Raw genomic sequence first — 20,784 nt, 5'->3', positions numbered from 1 at the left:
AAGATAGCATTTGGTAGACTTTTTACAATGGCATAAAACAGATTACAATCCATTCCACTACTGTATCTTCCACTGAGGGTTCATGATGATTTTTTGTCTTTAGATACAGATAATCAGAGTTGGAAGGAACCTTGTAGGTCATCTAGTCCAACCCCCCACCCAAGCAGGAGACCCTACACCATTTCTGACAAATGGCAGTCCAATCTCTTCTTGAAAGTCTCAAGTGATGGTGCTCCCACAACTTCCGAGGGCAAGCTGTTCCATTGGTTGATTATTCTCACTGTCAGAAAGTTTCTCCTTGTTTCCAGGTTAAATCTCTCCTTGTTCAGTTTCCATCCATTATTCCTTGTCTGGCCTACTGGAGCTTTAGAAAATAGTTTGACCCCTTCCTCCCTGTGGCAGCCCCTCAAATATTGGAAGAACGCTATCATGTCTCCCCTGATCCTTCTCTTTACTAGACTAGCCAAGCCCAGTTCCTGCAACCGTTCGTTGTATGTTTTAACCTCCAGTCCCCTAATCATCCTGGTTGCTCTTCTCTGTACTTTTTCTAGAGTCTCAGAAAACTGGATGCAGTACTCTAGGTGTGGTCTTACTAAGGCTTTATAGAGTGGTATTAGTTCTTCCCTTGATCTTGACTGTATCCCTCTGTTAATGCAACTTAGGAATGCATTAGCTTTTTGGGCGGCTGCTGCACACTGCTGGCTCATATTTAGCTGGTTGTCCACTAAGACTCCAAGATCCCTCTCACAGTTACTGGTATTGAGCCTGGTTTCACCCAGTCTATATGTGCACTTTTGAATATGTGTACTTCTGAATGAGAGATTTCAATTCCTTTACATAGAAATCCTATGTGTGATATTGGTAGAATGCCATAATATAGCTCAAACGTCTTTCTCTGTTTCTGAAATTGCTTTTGCTATTAATTACAATGTGTATCAAGAGGATGAAACTGTATAGAATAGTAAGAAATAGCGTGTCAAAACAAATCATCTCTGGCCATAAAGTGTTTGCTTCTACATGGGAGAGGTGGTTTGCCTCTTGATTTCATGGGTCTGCTTTTAGTTCACCCCGGCAAATGCTGCTTTGAGAGAAGAGCCTCACCTGTCTTCAGAAAAGGTGTTTGTCTCTGAGCACCTTCAAAATATACTTTTCTGCCTCTTTAAATCATGGGAGGAAATGCAAAGTTTGAGTGCATTTGAAGGTGAGACTGGCCCAAATGAACTTCACCTTGTTTGTTTAAATCACTGTGGCTGCTGCAGTTTTCTCAGCTGTTCCTCCTTCCCTTGGCCCATCTCCGGTAATAGAACAGGGTATGGTTTGTTCTGCATGCCTTCTTAGATCCTTGGGCGATGGCTTTCCAACCCTATTATGCAAGAGGCAAGCAGGGAGTGTGGTTAGAAGAATATCTGAAAGCAGAAGCAGATCACTGGCTATTTGTCGGTATACTTTTTCTTTTGGTTTAATAGTTGAGAGAATTTCAAGGTATGGTTTCTATAACAAGCACTGAGACTTATATCGTGGTGTATTTTCTGGATTGTTACATGGTTTCTGCTGTCTTTCTGGTGCAAGGTCAAATAAGGCGAAGGAGTTTGCTTTATTCCTAGTCTCTCATACCTGAGTATATTTTATTTTTTTTACCACATCTAGCTTTTTTTTTCTGTCTAGGTAAACAACAATGGAATCATCTCCTTCTTGAAAGAGGTATCTCAGTTCACCCCCGTGGCTTTCCCCATTTCCAATGACCGACGTGTTGTTGCTGCATTCTGGGCTGATGTTGATAACCGGCGTTCAGGACAAGTGTATTACCGGGAAACCACAGACCAAGCCATTTTGGAGAAAGCCACTAAGGATATTGCACAGTATTTCCCAGAATTCCCAGAGTTCTCAGCCCAGTGGGTATTCATAGCAACTTGGAACAAGGTTACCTTCTTTGGAGGAAATTTGTTTTCTCCAGTAAGTATCAGGACCAGAATGTTGATTGATAGGTAATAAAAATAAAAAGAGCTTCCTCCCTGCCCCATTGTGATTAAGCTTGGGTAGAACAGAAATTGTAGTAAACTGTTGGCTTATCAGCAGAGCAATATTCATTTCAGATCCAAAGGTGCTTGTCCAAAAGGTAACTGGGTTTTCTTGGCTTTTTTCCTTGAAAACATTTTGCTTCTCATCCCAGAAGACGCTTCTGGGACAAGAAGCGAAACATTATCAGGATAAAACTAAGGAAGTCCAGTTGCTTTTTGCAAAAGCACTTTTTGGGACAATCATAACCTGGATGATTGAGAATCATCTTCCTTCATTTCAGACATCCGCATTCTATCTTTCCTATAGTATGAGAGATCAGAGAATAAAATACAATACTCATCGCACTGTTAAAAGAAAGAAAGAAAAAATACAAATTAAAACTATTTTAAAAGATAGGAATTAGGACACACAATATAGCAAGACAATAAAAAAATCATTAAGTTCAAAGGTTGGTTGGCTCAGCCTTCCATCCTTCGGAGGTCCGTAAAATCAGGACCCAGATTGTTGTGGGCAATATGCTGACTCTGTAAAACCGCTTAGAGAGGGCTGGTAAAGCACTGTGAATTGGTATATAAGTGCTGTTGCTATTCTTGCCATGAATCAGTGCTCCTCAGAGCACTCTGCCTCTCTTGCAGCCAAGCAGTTCTTCAGGACTCAGAAAGACTCAATAAGTATTGTTTGAGACCTCCTTGAGAAGGTTTTACTTTAGTATTAACCAGTGTTGCAACTTTCTGGATGTTGCCTACTGCCTTAATACTCTGTATGTGTTGTTGTTTTTTCTTTGCAGGTAAATACTTTCCAGATAGCCCTCATCACCGATGGCCTGCTTTCCTTCACTATCTTCAACTATGAATCAATAACCTGGACCACTGGCATGCATGCCAGCAGTGGAGGAAATTTAGCAGGTCTGGGAGGGATAGCAGCCCAGGTAGATTACCTGATCACGTTCAAGCAAATCTCCTTTTTAATACACAGCAAACGTTCTTGGAGATGGCTCAGGATGATGTTTATTGTCTTGATATTGTCATCATGACCAATATAATCCTTAGCCTCAATTTAAATGATAATCTTATTTTTCCCTTCCCTTCAGAGCTAGGACTACATAGGACCTTTAGTGAAGGAAACTGTAGCTCTTTATTTTGGCCAGTGCTTCTGAGTTCCTTCCTTTCATTAGCCACCAACTTTTTAAAAAGAGTCATCCAGCAATGACTGCAGCAACTTACAACTTTCTCTTGGCATTTATATTTCATTCTATATGTTTTTTTTTCTTTCTTCTTTTAGTCGGTGGCTGTTCGGATGTGTGGATTTACCATTAATTGATCTATGCTTGGCCAGCTGCTGGCAGTCATCTGAGTTATCTCCAGTAAGCAGGAAGTTGCAGGTGTATAGGAAATTAATCTATTTTGAGCCCCAGAAATTCAGGAGTGTAGACTTTTTATGACTGTAAACAGAGCAGTAACCACATGCTTTGGGTACTGTACAGTGCTTTAGGAACACCCTGCCCTGGCTCAGCCAAAGCGGGGAGAGAGAGGAAGTTGAAGTTTTTCACCAGGCACTGGCTTCGGACCAAATTTGTGAGAATTTGCTGCTGTAATTCACAACACGATAGAGTGGCTCGGCAGACGCACCTCGCAGCTCAGCATGGCAGAGGCTGCTGCTTGGCTTGAGCTAACAGAGCTGTGCTCATTTTGTGGAAAGCAGCAAGTGAGTCCAAGATTCTCTTGGATTCACCCTGTATAGATGAATGGGGATGAAAATAAGCTCAGTGTTTTGTGCACTTTCCAGATAGTGAGTCATGGATGAGTGGGGATTGCTGGGGCCTTTTGGTGCCAAAAGCCATTTGGGAAAAGAGTTGCACAAATAGAGCATCTGAACTCCCTCTTCCCCTCCCACCTCCCTTTTTCCTTTTAATGATGACAGTTATCATGTGTTGTAGCCAAAGTCTTTAATCACAGATGACATTCAAAACAGTAGGAGATGGCTTCTAGACTATATACGCTGCTTATTTTCTACTGGTTTGTCCTGAAGCAGCTGGAACAGGGGTCCAAATAAATGGTCCTGAAGAAGAAATGCTTTGCCTCAGCATAAACTTGCAAGTAAACCTCCAGATGTTGGTGGCCCACAGCAATGTTTGCTAATTGTGAACAAGTTTTAGTCATTTATGAACTGACAACTGTATGATTGCCTAGTCAAGAGTTCTTATCCCAGGAGTCCTGACCCCTGGCTTACAAGAAAACAGCTACATTCTTGCTGCATTTATTACACACACATCCCCTTTTTCCCCTGTGGAGTCAACTTGATATATGCTGGGTTTCCATGGGGTTCCCGTTTAGGCGTTGACAAGACCAAGAACCTCTAAGTTGAGGCAACATGTTTCATCAGAATTAAATTCCCTGGGAATTGAATGTTATGAAGTCCAGAAAGTGAAGATAAACTAGGAACAAGTGAAACTGCCATATGTCAAGTGAGCTCATTAGTCCCTTTTGCTGAGTTCTGTTAACACTAGCGATAGCATTTCAAGATTCTAGACCAAAGCCCTTCCCAGCCCAATCTGTGGAGTCAAAGGATGCTCCATATGTACAAAACATGTGACTTTTCGCTGAACTACAAGATTTCTCCTTGTAAGGAATTTGTCAAAGGAAAACTTCTAGAACAAACTATTATCTCCACGGAGGGATCAGAGGAGTTGTGTTGTGAGGGTTGCTAATGCCTCCTATGCAGCATAGTGGCTATCTAGATGGGAAGCAGAAACACCAAGCAATATTCAGGGAAATTGGATGCTTCCCTTCCTTATGTTCTTGCAGTCCATTCCTCTGCAGGGCACTGGGCATGGTGGAAGAGAGAAGTCCCTTGCATTTCCCCGCAGCTGCCCTGCTTTCCCCAGCAAGAGGTTTCAGTCTCTGCCCTTGTCTTCTAGGCAGGTTTCAATGCTGGTGATGGAAAACGGTATTTTAACATCCCCGGATCCCGCACTGATGACATTGTCGACGTGGAGATGACGACAAATGTGGGTATCCCCGGGCGCTGGGTATTCAGAATCGATGATGCCCAGGTGCAAGTGGGGGGCTGCAACAACACAAGTAAGAGGACAGCAGTTAGGTTTATTTAATGAAACCAATTCTTCCAGCCCTTCTCTGTGTCCCTGTGAAAGTTCTATGAAGGGCGGCAGCCATGCAACAGGAACAGTTGTGAGTGGCACATAAACTTCTGAACACTGAGTTGTTATGTTAATGCAGTATAATAAATATGGTTAGCAAGACATGGGATGTACTGATGCTGAAACTGTGCAAGGTATAAATTTGGGGGATATGGCTGTGCTACTCAGACTGAATCCCTTGGTGGCTGTAGATCTCTTCTGACTGATTAAGAGCTACTTAATTATTTCTTGATAATGAAACAAGTAAAAATAAGAGATAAACAGAATACCTCTGAAAAAAGTAGGTCTTTATATGAAAGGATGTTGATCCTGAAATAGAGATGATTTCATCTTCCCCCATAAAAGTGAGAGAACAAATTCATCGATTATCTTTACTGTATTCTCAAGTAAATCCTAGATTCCCTCATTTTAACACTGAATTATTTGGAAAATGAGGGAAAGCTAGTTTCTTCTTAGTTAATACTCTGCTTGTTACAGTTCATATCATGGCATTCATCTCAACCATGAGCTGAAAATGGCATCTATGATGCTTTCCTCTTCTGTTGGGCTGATAGAAATTGGCCCCCAATTATCTACTTAGGTTCATGATGGAACTCAAGTCTTCTCATTAGTTCTTACGTGTCAAAGTGGTTGGCTTAGAAAAAGATCAAAGGCTCTTAAACTGTAAATTAAGCATAAATCCATAATGTTTTCTAAATTAATTCAATCATGTCTGATAGGACTTGATCCCAGGTATATACCAGTTTTCTCCAATCTGATGTCCCAAATCTGATAAAATTGCAGTTCCCAGATTATTCTGCAAGCTTAATAGCTGGAATTCTGGAAGTTGCAATCCCAGTGTAATATCCAAATGGATACATTAGATTCTATCCCAGGTTTAGTTGCAAAATGTTTAATGCGTGGGGCTCTGAGGTCACTAGTAGATATGTTTGCAAACCCATATGGGAAGTGATATCCATATCCCCCAGGGATTGGCTAAAACCATCACTAAAAGCTATCCATCGTGCCAGATATTATTCTCCTGTAATTCTGAGGATTTGTTCAAAAACTGAAACTTCCCACAATCTGTGACCCATCAGTTTTGCAGGATCTGCATGGTTTCCAGATAAAAACATGTATTCAGATTTTCCCAATCTTTGGCTTCTTAGAGTTAAATGACTTATTTTCTAACTCTTTATTCTTAAATTTATCTCTTCATCTTTGAGATATGCATCTCTGCATATCTGTCCAAGCTATTGTTCCTTCTTTCTTCTCCCGCTCCCTGATTTCCAATTTAACAATTTTAGAGATCTAGTAGCTGTTTTCTCTGCCTGTTTTATTTCCTTGAACACATAATTCTGTTAAAATATTAATAATGTTGGCAAATTCTTTAATAATGGGAAATTTTTTGTTATTGATGTAATTCTTAACTCTTGGGATTGTCATAAAAGTATTACAATATAACAAAAGGCAAAGAGATGCCATGAAGATTATAGAATCGATCAAAAATATTTTTCTGTAAAAATGATTTAATAGGATTACTAAAATTTCACTTAATAAAAGGCTGAATATTGGTCTATTGAGGATATTAATGTTATTAGATTTTCAAAAAGATTGTAAAATTCCTACATAGATCAATAAAAGTATTGGCAATGGACAACTAAAGCAAAGAAAACCAACTTTCTTTATTTAAACTTATTTTTAAGTAATACGTTTATTTATTGTACATTTCAATCCAATTTAGATGTGGATGATGAGTACATTACATTGTGTGATTTTGAAACAAATGTGGACTTCTGCACATTGATGATCTAAGTTTGTTACAGAAAATCATCTAAAAGAACTAAGGAAGTTAGATTAGTCTAATACCTCAGTTGCCACGTAGAATCATAGAATAGCAGGGTTAAGAAGGGGTCTTGGAGGTCATCTAGTCCAACCCCCTGCTCCAACAGGAAACCTTATATCACCTGGATTATTTTGGTGCCTCTAACAGAGTTGACAACCCTGCCTTATATGAAAGCCATGAATTATCCAGGGATCCTACTCACAACTGACTAATCTGCCTCAGGGTGACAAGAATGTAGGTCATATTGTTGAAATGGCACAAGTACAACCTCTCCCACCCAAAAAAATCCTGTTTAGCATCATCTAACATCTCTCTGGGCATGCTTCCAGCTATTGAATAATGGGTTTATTTCTTCATGCAGCTTCAGTGTGTTTGACACTTCGTCCTTGCTTGAATGGAGGAAAATGTATTGAGGACTGCATCACAGGGAACCCTTCATACACTTGTTCTTGTCTGGCTGGTTTCACTGGAAAACAATGCCAAATTGGTGAGTCCTGCTTGTCTGCGGTGCACAATTGTATGGAGCAACTGTACTATTTCAGGCACAAATTAGACCTTATACAGCAACTTGTTTTATTTTAGATAATCTAAATCTATAGATCTTAAAGATTATTATTTTTCTCCCTGGGGGAAGAGGAATTGAGTATCTGAGTAAATCCTAATCCATAGCACCTCTCATTTTCTCTTCCAGATGTGGATGAGTGTGCTTCCAATCCATGTCATAATAAAGCATCTTGTATCAGTGGCATCAACAGCTTCAGCTGTTGGTGTCCACCGGGATTTAAAGGAGCTACATGTGAAATTGGTGAGAAATATTGTGTAAGAGCAAAGACACAAGCCAATAACAAATCTAAGGAGAAAATGTGATTATGATTTTACTATTAACAGTATTTAGCATTTAATTTTTTTGTATTGTGCTTTAATTTTTTTAGCTGCCCTGAGGTTTTGCTTGAAAGCAGATTAGTTAGACACATAACCAAGGCAAACTCATACCAGAACTTGTTTGTGGCAGTTACTTTAATTTTAGGAAAGAATGTGCTTTACTGACAGGGTATCTTTAGAGGTGTTGGATTACACTTCTCAGAATGCCCAGCTAGAATGATCAAAGAGATGAAGCATGATGTGCTGCAGATAAGACAGATGGGTATGGCTATCATGAAACTTCCCACATTTTCCTTCCATATAATTTTCATTACAACCTACTTCTCTTCCATTAAACAAGAAACAATCCTAACTTCAATAGCTGGACTGTGTGCAAATTCAGAAGCTGAGAGGTTCTATACCCTGTATGGTTTTGTCAGAGAAAAAAATAACATCATAATTTAATTTTCCTTTTGTTGTTGTTATTGTTGAAATATAATAGAGGAGTCTCCCTGTAAAACCAAAGACTGCCAGAATGGTGGGGAATGCCTAATAACAAACACAACTGCTGTCTGCCTTTGTCAGCCAGGTTATACTGGAGAAGATTGTGAAATAGGTGAGCCAAAAATAAGCATGTGTATTTAATGTAATCACCGTTTAATCTCTTGCTGATCTGATAGCAATTGCATTGTTTGCTTCTGTTCTATGTTAATAAGTATTTCTGTTTATTTCATCAGTTAATTCCCTATTTATGAATAACAGATCTCATAGTGCTTGAGCACTATAAGTTTTATACAAAATGAACACTATAACTTCATTTTAGACTTAATATTTTTGTTCTCTTTCTTTTCTCTGCAGAAATAAATGAATGTGAGTCGAGCCCATGTCTGAATGGTGGGCAATGTATGGATCTTGTCAACAACTATACTTGTTCCTGTGCAACACCTTTTACTGGACAGCATTGTGAAATAGGTGCCTGATTTTATAACTGCGTGATGGCATCCTTCTTCCTACAAAGCTAGTCTTTATTTTTTTCTCTTTCTTTGCTACTTTCAGGCCCTTGGCTTAGAGCCATAATGTATGTGTTATCTTCAATTATTCAGCTTCATTGATCTATACTGAGGCTCCTTCCTCTTCATTCTAGATCCTTCAATCTGTGAGGGCAGGAACTGCAGGAATCGGCAGATGTGCAACTATATTCGCCCGGGGCGCTATGTCTGCACATGCTCACCAGGCTACTATGGGAACAATTGCCAATATGGTGAGTATATTTGTCTGTTTTCTCTAAAGGGAAAAATGTGTAGTTCAACACTGCCCCTGTATACCCTAATCACGTGGAATAGTCTTCACTATTTGGAATTTTTTTAATCCAGCGACTGGTAATGTTTGACATTCATATTGTTCAGCTTCTTCTTTAGTTTACTTTTGGGAAATGGCAATTGTGTTTCCTCATCCGCGGTGGCGCAGTGGTTAGAATGCATTACTGCAGGCTACTTCTGCTGATCACTGGCTACCAGCAGTTTGGCAGTTTGGGTCTCTTTGGCTCAAGATGGACTCAGCCTTCTATCCTTCCCAGGTTGGTAGGATGAAGACCCACGTTGTTGGGGGCAAGAGGCTGATTCTGTAAACCGCTTAGAGAGAGCTGTAAAGCACTGTGAAGTGATATATAAGTCTAAGTGCTATTGCTATTGCTATCCAGCTACTACTTATTCATTAAACAGTTACAGCTCAAGGATAGGGAGCTTGTTTTGACCAGAGGGGAAAGATGACTTGGATTAAGTGATTATCAGCATGAGTAATCACGCTCCAGACCTACTTGCTTGGATCCATGCTTAGAATGAACTAGTCACTTTACTTAAACCTTGCATAAAACAATTCATTGCCCTTACCCCAAGCTCCTAGTTTTTAATGAAGCTTTGAAGTAGTCTTACCAGTACAAAGTGAGTATTTTAAGAGCTCAATGCCATTTTACTGTATGTGTTTTGTGAAGGAGTCTCCCTATGTATGCTTATTGCATTTTACTCATGATGTTCATAAACCTCTTTGAACTATTTTAACACTGGGCATATTGAAGATTATTTTTGAAGAATGGACCCAGAAGTTAATTTTAAGAGTATCTGCCTCTGTAGATAGACTGTGTTGAAAAGATGCTATGGAAGAGGAACAAGTATTACCGGACATGATTGACACTGATTTAAAAATGAATTAAAAATGATATGCTATAAGAAGGACATGGAAAAAAATGTTGCAAAAGAAACCAGTTAATGCCGTAATAATGAAAAGGGTTATATAAATAACAAATCAAGAGCGTAATCTGGATAAATCCATTTACAGTAAATAGTATTTACAAAATAGGCTTGTTAAAGCTTTAAAGAATTTTGTGAGAAGGGACAAAAATGAAAAGAAAGTTCTAGGGCATTTTGAAGGGATTAAAGAAGAAGATGGTTAATTAAATATAAAAGGAAAGAATATAACATTGGTTTATTTAATCAAGATTAAAATAGATATGTTTTATCTCTGGTAAGCCTTAATGGATATATGGTGACATTAGGACTGAAATGATGGCTTTTAATGTATTTTTTATGAATAAAGATTGGATATGTGGAAAAGTGATCATCTGTTGCATTTTAAGAGAAGATAGTAAGTTATTAAAATTGTTTACTTTGTGATGAAAGGGGAAGTCACTTCTTTATATTTATTTTACTTTGTTCTTATTTTTTCTTTCTTTTCTTTCTATATTCTCTATTTTTTGTTGTGTCTTTTTTCTTTTTATTAGTTTTATTGTTATAAAATCTTTAATAATATTAGTATTAGAAATCTGTAAAGGTCTTATTTTCCCCCCGCCAACCACAACTAAAAAAGGTAGCAGAATCCAAGGAAGTTCTGTATTAATAGAGCAATAATTTAAAAAATCATTGCGGCAATTGATTCACAAATCACACCTCAAAATCCATTTAAGAATTACAGGTAGTTCTTGACTTAACAACCACTTTTTAACAATGGTTCAAAGTTATGACAGCAAAAAATGACTTTTGACCCATCCCCAAAGTTACAACAATTGCACCATCCACATGAACATGTGATTATGCTTTAATGTTTGGCAACTAGCTCACATTTATAGTACAATAGTTGCAGCATCTTGTAGTCACATGTTTGCAATAACCTTCCCATCTTATTTCTAATAAACAAAATAAATAGGAAAGCTGGCAGGGAGGGTCACAAATTACAATCACATGGTGTCTTGCTTAACAATCATGGTGATTCACTTAACCATCATATCAAAAAAAAGGTCTTAAAATTGGGTGCTATCATGTGATGCCTCAATGGCCATGCTGCTTAATTATGAACTTTCTGGTCACAATTGTGGTTATATGTCAAGGACTTATCTGTATTCTGTTGATCAGCTTTGTGAAAAGAAATATTGGTATCAAAGTAGATTAATTTCAGATATTTTTAGCCTTCTGTCCAAATTATTTGAGGCAGGCCCTGTTAAGAAGGTAGAATCAGCTTCTTGGGCAGAACTTTCCATCCATTATCTTATCCTTAGTAAAGCATTGCCCACAAGTGACCAGACTTTTTACACTCATGTAGGTCCTCCTAATATCTATGCAGTGGTAAAAAGTATTGATATGTAAAACTGGACATACAGGAACTGCCTCTTAACTTGAGAGCCTACATTTTGGGGATGCTAGATTATCTAAAGTCATCTGTGTTTACCTCTCATGTGTCCTCCCTATAGAATATCAAGAGAAGGAGGTGTATTTAATTAAATAATTTTTTATACAATCCTACTGAATGGTTCCCAGATAAATATATATAGAACAATAAAATAGCACAATAATAAAAACAAAGAAGAAAATATGGCAGAAACCAGGCAACAACCAAACAAACCCACATTGCCTTGAAGGGAAACCCAATCGCTCTTGCCAAAGGCCTAGGTGAAGAGCAATGTCTTCAAGATTGTCCAAAATACCAGCAGGGTGGAGGTTATCTGGATCTCAAGGAGTCAGGTGATGAAGCAGAGCATTTATATTTAGTTATCAAATTTATTTATTTAATTTATATAGCCATCCATCTCACAAAATACAACCATGTAAGGTGTATAACAGTCCTGATAGATGGCATTGTTTAATCGAAAGAAGATGAAGCACGTCGACCCTGCGAGATAGGATTGGTTGGGTGGATACTATGAGAGATAGGTGTCCCAAAAGTAATCAGGCCAAATGTCATGTAGGGCTTTATAGATAAAGACCAGATTCTGTATTTGATACTGAGAAGATGTTCTGATATTCTTTTTTGTGCTACAGAAATGAGTACGTTCATGAGTACTTCACTGATGTTTTTTAGGTGGCCCTAGAATGTCTAATGCCTGTAGCTCCAATCCATGCCAGAATGATGGCACATGTCTTGAAAGCAGTCAAGGTTATGTTTGTGAATGTGCAGAAGGATATGCAGGCACTGACTGCAGAGATAGTAAGTATTGGAGTCAAACACACTAAACAAAATGTTTGTGCTCTCCTTGAGCTTCATGCCTGTATATATTTATTTCCAAATTAGCAGTGGAACTCTGCAGTCTGGGTGGGTAGTTTGCAGAAAACCAATTTGTTTTTCATTTGTTTTCTTTTTCAAAGTGATTGCATTTGTGCAGGTTCTAGCTCTGGAAAAATTACTGCTAATGCTGTCTCCAACCACATTAAATTCCCAGTTGTTTTAGATTTATCAGTAGTAATCAGAGGTGGTATTCAACCAGTTCGCACCTACTCGGGTGAACCGGTAGTGGTTATTTGGTGTGGGTCGCTGAACCAGTGGCAACCCCTGGCTGGCCATGCCCCCAACCCAGTCGCCCGGTCGCTCACTTGCGATCGCTCTCCTAGCTTTCCGTTCCCCACATCCTCTTTCTCCCTGGGGGAAAGGAAGAAAGGCATGGACGCTGCAAGTATCGCCTTCCCTGTGTGAGTTAAAGTGTCTGGACTGAGAAGGAGTGCGGTCTGACAGAGGGGGTGGGGGAATACACTCCAGCCTTGGAGAAATTTAAAGGAGCTGCTTCCAAAATGCTTGTCTGTTAAGTGCTTTCTCTCTCTCTCTCTCTCTCTCTCTCTCTCTCTCTCTCTGTGTGTGTGTGTGAGAGAGAGAGAGACAGAGAGAGAGAGAGAGAGAGAGAAAGGAAGGGAGAGAAAGAAAGAAAGAAAAAAAATAGGAAGAGAGAGAGATAAAACTCTGTGCTATTATTTTCAATTGTTCCATTATTCATCATGTGTTAATATTTTACACTGTCCCTACACCTAGAGTGATTTTTCTGCCTTTCTTCTGCCCAGGGCTACCACATATTTTTCAGGGTTTACATGCATTCAATGTCAATAGTCCAGAGCATAAAATACACATGTGTTTAACAAGAGTTGAAAAGGGACCTTGGAGGTCTTCTAGTCCAACCCCCAGCTCAGACAAGAAAACTGAGGATGCCAAACTCTGAGTAGAAATCCTGGGAAAGGTGTCAGAATAATACTTAGAGGGGACCTTGGGGTGAACCCTATACCATTTCAGACAAATGGCTGTCCAGTCTTTTCTCAAAAACTTCCAATGATTGAGCACCCAGAACTTCTGGAGGCAGGCAGTTCCACTGGTTAATTGTTCTCACTCTCAGGAAGTTTCTCCTTAGTTTTAGGTTGCTTCTCTCTGTTCAGTTTCCATCCATTGCTTCTTGTTTGCATTCTGCTTCTTTGTTAAATACATTGTCCCCCTTTCGTTGTGGCAGCCCCTTAAAAGCCTGTTGCCTATCACACTCTTGGGTAAAGCATGTGAGCCATTTCTTCTTTTCAGTGGTCCATGAAAGTACATCTATAGTATGCAGATAATAAAGTCAAAAAAGGTGAACAACATTTTTACAGAACTATAGATAAGTTGAGGCTGGGTGACAAGAAATGGCTGGGAGGGGAGGGGCCAGGTGAGGCACCCCTTGATATGAGTGACATTGAGTTGGCCACGCCCACCCAGTCACATGACCACCAAGCACACCCACCCAGACACATGACCACCCAGACACATGACCACCAAGCACACCCACCCAGTCACATGACCACTAAGCCACACCCATCCAGTCACATGACCACCAAATAAGCCACTCCCACCAAATAAGCCATGCCCACAGAACCGGTAGTAAAAAACTTTGAATTCCACCACTGGTAGTAATGATAAGATCCTGTCAGGAACTTGCAAAAGAAAACATTGACACAGCTAGCAAACTAATAGTAGAATTGATGTCGCCATTTGCATGTGATGGTACTCATGACATGGGAGATAGTGACACAACTTCAGATGTATGGTGCAGTAGCTACTATTTTAAGTGTGTGTGTCATGGCCATCATATCTCCTTTCTTGAACTCTGCTGTCAGAATTTTCAGAATAAACAGTTTGTAATGTTTTTCTGATGTCAAATTTATTTCAAAAGCAGATTTGGGATTTTAATCATTTCAAATTGGGGATTAAAAGCCAAATGTGAGCACAACATAAAACCAGAAGTAACTTTGATCTTTGTATGTTTAGTATATTGCTATCATTTAGAGCAGTGTTTCTTAGTCTAAGTGACTAAGACTGTGTACTTTAATTCCCAGAATTCCTCAGTCAGCCTCCTGTTTGGAGAATTCTGGGACTTAAAGTCCACAAGTCTTAAAAGATTGCTCAGGTTGAGAAATGTTGATTCAAAAAAAATTCTATCAATTTTTAGTAACCAAGGCTCATACAAGAGACAGGGCTGCAGTAAAAGATTATAAGCAGGATTTTAACATTTCACTGGTATTGTATTTGAAAGGAATTTGAGATTTAAAAAAAAACTATATAAAGTCTGCTTTAAGCTTTACACTTTCACCGCCACTGGTATTTCTGCCTAAAAATGTTAGGAAATTGTATCACTGATTTTCAGCAATGGCAATATTAAAATTGGTGGTACAGTTGGAGGGAACTCTGGCTGATGTAAAATAAGGGCTTTCAACACTACATAGGGCTACCTGTCCTTATTACACAGAGAATAGAATCAGCTCCCATCATGTGTTGCTAATTCTTATTTTAATGCCTATTATCCAGGCCATTTTTTCTCCAGTTTCTGGAGAACTAGTTTCTTTCATGCTCCCACTCTATCTCCTGTTGACCTCATTTATCTTCATTAAGCTTTTCCCACTCTATAGCCTACAGGCACTAATTCCTGGCTCATACTGTCTTCTAGGAAGAGAATAGGCAGTGTCTGCTGTATCATTAAAGTAAAAAAAAAGCAATAAGATTCATTAGAGTTGTTGAACCAAGGACAGATCCCACCACAAGGGAGTATTTAATAGGTAAAGTGTGATTACTCCTGTGGGGAGCACAGCTGGTTTGTAATTTGCCATTGCTTGGATATTAATTAAAGAAAATAACCAATGTTACAAGAAAAGGAAGTAAAAGTTCTTCATGATACATAGCAAGCTCTAATTCTGATATTTCCTCGCGGCAGGCTGCATCATCCTACTTTGGTTACTGGAGGTAGATTAATGAAGGCCTCAGATTTGCTGGCTCAGATGAGTCTAATTTGTCCCCCTCAATATTCTTCTTCCCTCCCTCAAATTTTTGCAGAAGTCTCAGATGACTGTGAGTGTCGGAATGGAGGAAAGTGCCTGGATGGAAATATTACTGTTTGCCATTGCCCACCTGGATATTTTGGGCTTCTCTGTGAATTGGGTAAGAGAAAGTTTTCTGATTTATGCAAACATTTTATTATCTTTAGATTCTTGCTGCAGGTGTGGTAAGGTGACGGGGTATACTGGGGTACCTTAAAGTATAACACATTTACTTCTGTGTAAATTTTTATGGATCAGCTCTGAATCATAAAATGTTACGTGATAATCATCCGGTTAGTCTTTAAGATGTTATCGGATTCTATTTTTTGTGTTGTGAAAGATTACCTCTCTAGAAATTCCTAGAGTATAATACGATGCAATCGTATTGCATCAATGGCATGTTATACAAATATACACACATATTCAAGGTGGCGAACATAGCTAATACTTCTGCTTCCTAATTTATCTGCAACAACCACCATGTCAGTTGGGTTGGAAGATTTGTCCCTCAGGATGTCCTGACATTATCTAACTTTGTGATTAATTACATTTTTCTTAACTTCCTATGAAGTTAAGAAGGTAGCATGCATGATTTCTCTACTCATTCAAACTCCTATTTTATCTATATATCCATAGTGGATTTCATTATGGATTGCCTAGTTCAAGGTTACCTAATTTTCTTCATTGATGAAGTAGGATCAGTTCCTATAGCTCTTCAATACTTCTCCACTCAAACAAGGCTGCTCTGGGCATGAAAGATACTATACTAGTTGCACATTTAAATGCTTATTGTTTGCCTTTGTTAGTGATCTGAGATGATTTCATGTTGATCCCACCTCAGCTGTCTTGCCTAAACTTCTGACTGACATTTCCATTTGTGAACATGGGCAAAATAACTGTTTTTACATAACTGCCCAACCAATGTTTTGATTCCTTCAGAGCCTCTCCCTGGCATATGATCACTGAAAGCACCAAGAACCAAGAAAACAGTCCAGATTTGTGTTGGCCATGAGTAATGATCTGAATCTGTATCTATAGCTAATACCCTCCAGTTCTTTTGAACTACAGATCATATCAAGCCAGTGACTGATAATGTGACCAAACTGAAGGTTTAGTCTAGTGAAGACAATTTTATGCCATGCAGCATTGTTTCTTCTCTTGTGTGTCCTATATATCCTTGCTTTGTAAGTAAAGTAGATAATTTTCCTTGAGGTGGATAATTGATCCTGCTGAGTTTAATGAGTGACATTTCTCATCATTATAAAGCTCATCTGTAGTGTGCTCAGCTGTGTAATAGGAAATCGCCCTACATATGCCTTTGATCTATTGCAGAAGTGACTACTACACCTTGCAATATGAACACCCAGTGCCCTGATGGGGGTTATTGTATGGAGTATGGTGGCAGTTACCTTTGTGTGTGCCATACAGATTATGGCACTAATCACAGTAAGTAAAAAAAGGTTCAGAGGATTAGAGTGTGTCCTGATTATAAGAAACATGATTGGGAAGAGAGGAGTATGTCATATAATGATGCCAATCAAGAGTTAACCTGGTTAGTGAAGGTTAAGGGATAGGTTTAAAAATGAAGGAGGGAGAAAAGCAATCTTGAGAAATGCAATGTAATTTATAAGGAACATGCAAGTGACATGGTAGTGTGGGAAAATAATGTGCAAATGACTTGCACCATCTTTGTTGGTTATGCTGCTCATGCAAATTATACTTTCTCTTGTAAATGGCGTGAAATTGGTGAGAATATCAAGTGGGCTGTTAAGTTTGGGGTTTGTGAATAGTAGGAAGGAGAACCTGCTATATCTTTCAAAAAACAATCCTCCTTTGAAATTGATACTTTCTTGGCATCAGTTCCTTTAAAATGAACATTAACATCAGAGAATAGGGTGCTTTTTTTCTCAGCCATGCAGTATGGGAAAAAGAGTTACCCATCACTCTTTAGAATATTGCAAAATCTCCAACCACGCCTCCATCTTTACCCTGTGTATATTTAAGATGATGTCATTCCTGAGGGTGGGATGCTATCGGTTCTGCCCGGCTCTATAGAACTGGTAGCTCTGAAGAGCAGCAGACACCGAACCGGGCTCTTGCCTGTCCTTTATTTCCTGCTTTTTCAGCCTCAGCTGCTTTGTGCGGCACAGCTGAGGTTGAAAAAGCAGGAAAAAAGAGGCTTTTCAAACGCTACGCACCTGCCCGCAGTGCTTTTCAGCTGTCTGGGCGGCACAGCTTAAGGTTTTTTTACACGTGCGTGTCTGGCGCACGTGAGCGCAAAGCGCCCATGTGCACTTAAAACATAGTCACCGAATTGATAGTAATACCGGTTGAATCCCACCACTATGTCTGCAATCCCAGGATTCCAGGATGCAAGGCCTGGAACACGGGTGTCAAACTCGCCACATCCATGTGATGTTTCGTGATGTTTTTCCCCTTTCATGGGGTAGGCGTGGCATGCATGCATCCAGCCCATGGGCCACCAGTTTGACACTCCTGGCCTAGAATACCCATGGGCATCTGGATTCAAAGAGATGTGTCCTATTTTTACATGTCATTTAATTGAGCTCGTCTCCATGGGGCAGGTGGGTTTTTCATTTAGCATCAGCCCATGTGAGGCCATGTCTGCTTTTGCAGCTGAGCCAACCTCTCCATGTGACTCAGAGCCCTGCCTGAACGGTGGATCTTGTGATGCTCATGAAGACTCCTACACCTGTGACTGTCCCCGAGGCTTCACTGGGAAATATTGTGAGAAAGGTACTTGACAACACAGAGGTGGTTGAACAGAATCTACATTCTCAAACCTGCTTTGATGAGAGACAACCTTTTCACCCAGAACAGGATTGGGTGAGAAACTGATTGCGAGGATTGGTGTTTTTTCTCTCCTATGACTGAACTAGTGCATGGTTCATCCTAGGGCCAGCCAAAGTTGGGTGAGACTATTGAAGAAGTATTCTCTTGTTAGAACAGTCATGATAGGATCCTTTGTAGGTCTGTATCAAAAAGTACCCAATATAATGGCCTTTGGAAAGTATTACATTTTGGTTGGTGTGTCTTAACATCTTATCTAAGAAAGAATTATCAGATTTAGTCTTTCTCAACCTTGGCAACTTTAGGATATGTGGACTTCAACTCCTAGAATTCCTCAAATTGGCTGGGAAGTATTTATTTGGAAGGGAGGAAAGTATGGTTTTACGTGGACAATCTGTATTGAAGATAATTTGGAGCGTTCATGGGGACATGCAGAGAACTGCTGGCAACTCCTTAAATCAAGCACTTCTTTTCTTGGGGTTGGCAGACAGTCACACAAGACCCCATCCCTTTAAGAAGTTGTAGACAGTTATTATCTGAGTGTCCTCGTGTGCTCCATGATACTTTCCCCTTCCCCTTTTTGTCTAATGCCAGCTTGTTCAACAAACCATTCTTAAAACAAAGCTTGGCTTGGCAATATTTGTGAATGTTATTTATGGAGAAATAGGTTTTGGCAAAGTATTTGGCTTTCTAGCTTTCATTTATTCACAATCCATATCTGTGGATTGGTTGGTGGAAGTTTAGGGATTGGTTTAATGTGATGAAAGGACTAGACAAGCAAGGAACAGACAACTCCTTTCATCCCATTTGCGTGGGATGGTTTATTTTCAAGGATATGTAGCAAGTATTATTACTTTTCTCTTGCCAGCAAGACCCAAATTGTGCAGCTCTGGACCCTGTCGCAATGGAGGGACCTGTAAGGAATCAGATGGGGAATACCACTGCACCTGTCCCTACCGCTTTAAAGGGAAACACTGTGAGATAGGTACTCAATGACATACCATTTTGTCCCCTTGGAATGCTTTGCAATTGTACACTCTGTGACTAAAATATTTTGTTCTTATAGGTAAACCTGATCCTTGTACCTCAGGGCCTTGTCATAATGGGGGCACCTGTTTCCATTATATTGGCAAGTATAAATGTGACTGCCTGCCTGGATACACTGGACGGCACTGCGAAATAGGTATTGGCATAGGAGGGATCTTTACCTACTGGAGCATAATTGTGAATCCAAAGACTTTGCCTGTAGCCTTTGGGCTGGGCAAGAGGTTTGTGGTTGGGTTCTTCATTCATTAAGCAGCAGGTGTTCCTATCCCCAAAGAATAAAGCTAAGGAAGTTCCTACTTTGCATTAGTATTTAAAATAATTACCAACAGTAATTACCATGAGATGATATTTTAAAATAGCATTTATTGTAATTGTTAGAAAAATGTGATAAGCCTTTGAATAACAATTTGTTTCTTAATCCAGAGGACAGAGTATATTCCTTCAGTTGTTGCTGAACTACAGTTCCCAACATCCTTTACTTTTGGCTTCTAGGAGTTCCTATTTGAAAGACAATGCAGTCTTCAGTCATATCCTAATCCCCTGAAAATTACCGTATATGCCGGCGTATAAGACGACCCGGCGTATAAGACGACCCCCCAACATTTCCACTCAAAATATAGTTTGTTATATACTCGCCCCCTCTTCCGCACGCCTTCCACTTTTGCATATATATATTTTTTGAGGCACTTTTGTCTACCGTGGAAACGAATCCCGTGAAGCCGAAAGGAGCAGCCAGCCTTCTCCCAGCTCCCAAGGAAACGAGGCTCGCACCGCCGGGCTCCGCTGAGGTATCCGGCTGGGGCTGTCAGGAGTTGTTACCGCTGGCGCGGCTCCTGCGCGGCTCCAGTCCCGTTGCCTCGGGAAGGGAAAGGCAAAAGGAAGAGCCGCGGCGGCGCTTTGCAATGGCAGCAGCGGCTCCTGGTTTTGCCTTTCCCTTCCCGAGGCAACGCGGACTGGAGCCGCGCGAGCCGCGCCAGCGGTAACAACTCCTGACAGCCCCAGCCGGATACCTAAGCGGAGCTCGGGCGGTGCGAGCCTGCTTCCTTGGGAGCTGGGAGAAGGCTGGCTGCTCCTTTCGGCTTCACGGGATTCGCTTCCACGGTGCGCAAAGTGCCTCAGCCGCGGCAGCCGCAGTGCTTCCCAATTACTATTTGCCGGCGTATAAGACGACCCGGCATATAAGACGACCCCCCCAATTGGAGGCATCTTTTTCAGGGAAAAAAAGTCGTCTTATACGCCGGCAAATACGGTACATTAAAATAAAAGCAAATGAGAAAGTGAGGGAAAGGTTATGTTCAAATGCTTCATTAGCTTTCATGCTGCCTGTGTAAAACTGCAAAGATATAGTTTAGCAACTCTTGCCTACTGTACGTGATTAACCTCTTTGATAAAAATTAATGACATCTGCATCAAAGAGAGTCAAACTATAAAACAACTTGAAGCCTGGCTAATGTAACTGCGTTCACCTCTTAATATGTTTT

At 40.0% G+C, this 20,784-nt stretch overlaps 1 protein-coding gene across 4 annotated transcripts in view; it reads left to right on the top strand.

Moving 5' to 3' along the window:
* The window catches only part of SNED1 (sushi, nidogen and EGF like domains 1), an 83,039-nt gene that overhangs the window by 34,218 nt on the left and 28,037 nt on the right, over nt 1-20,784 (top strand). For 3 of the 4 annotated variants that reach the window (XM_087964969.1, XM_087964968.1, XM_087964971.1), the window contains exons 2-15: nt 1,666-1,953; nt 2,807-2,947; nt 4,937-5,099; nt 7,363-7,488; nt 7,693-7,806; nt 8,365-8,478; nt 8,721-8,834; nt 9,007-9,123; nt 12,210-12,335; nt 15,462-15,566; nt 16,778-16,891; nt 18,083-18,202; nt 19,125-19,241; nt 19,323-19,439. In XM_087964969.1, coding sequence (XP_087821095.1) covers nt 1,666-1,953; nt 2,807-2,947; nt 4,937-5,099; nt 7,363-7,488; nt 7,693-7,806; nt 8,365-8,478; nt 8,721-8,834; nt 9,007-9,123; nt 12,210-12,335; nt 15,462-15,566; nt 16,778-16,891; nt 18,083-18,202; nt 19,125-19,241; nt 19,323-19,439 — 1,876 coding nt within the window. The remainder of the gene's footprint in view (nt 1-1,665; nt 1,954-2,806; nt 2,948-4,936; nt 5,100-7,362; nt 7,489-7,692; nt 7,807-8,364; nt 8,479-8,720; nt 8,835-9,006; nt 9,124-12,209; nt 12,336-15,461; nt 15,567-16,777; nt 16,892-18,082; nt 18,203-19,124; nt 19,242-19,322; nt 19,440-20,784) is intronic. The other variant, XM_087964970.1, reaches the window with a different exon arrangement.

The sequence above is a fragment of the Notechis scutatus genome, chromosome 4 (assembly GCF_049901735.1).
Source record: "Notechis scutatus isolate UNSWTSFEM ecotype Mainland chromosome 4, rNotScu1.2, whole genome shotgun sequence".
Taxonomy (NCBI): Eukaryota; Metazoa; Chordata; class Lepidosauria; order Squamata; family Elapidae; genus Notechis; species Notechis scutatus.
Note: the sequence above shows the minus strand (reverse complement) of the source record. Positions and strands in the feature narration are given on the sequence as shown.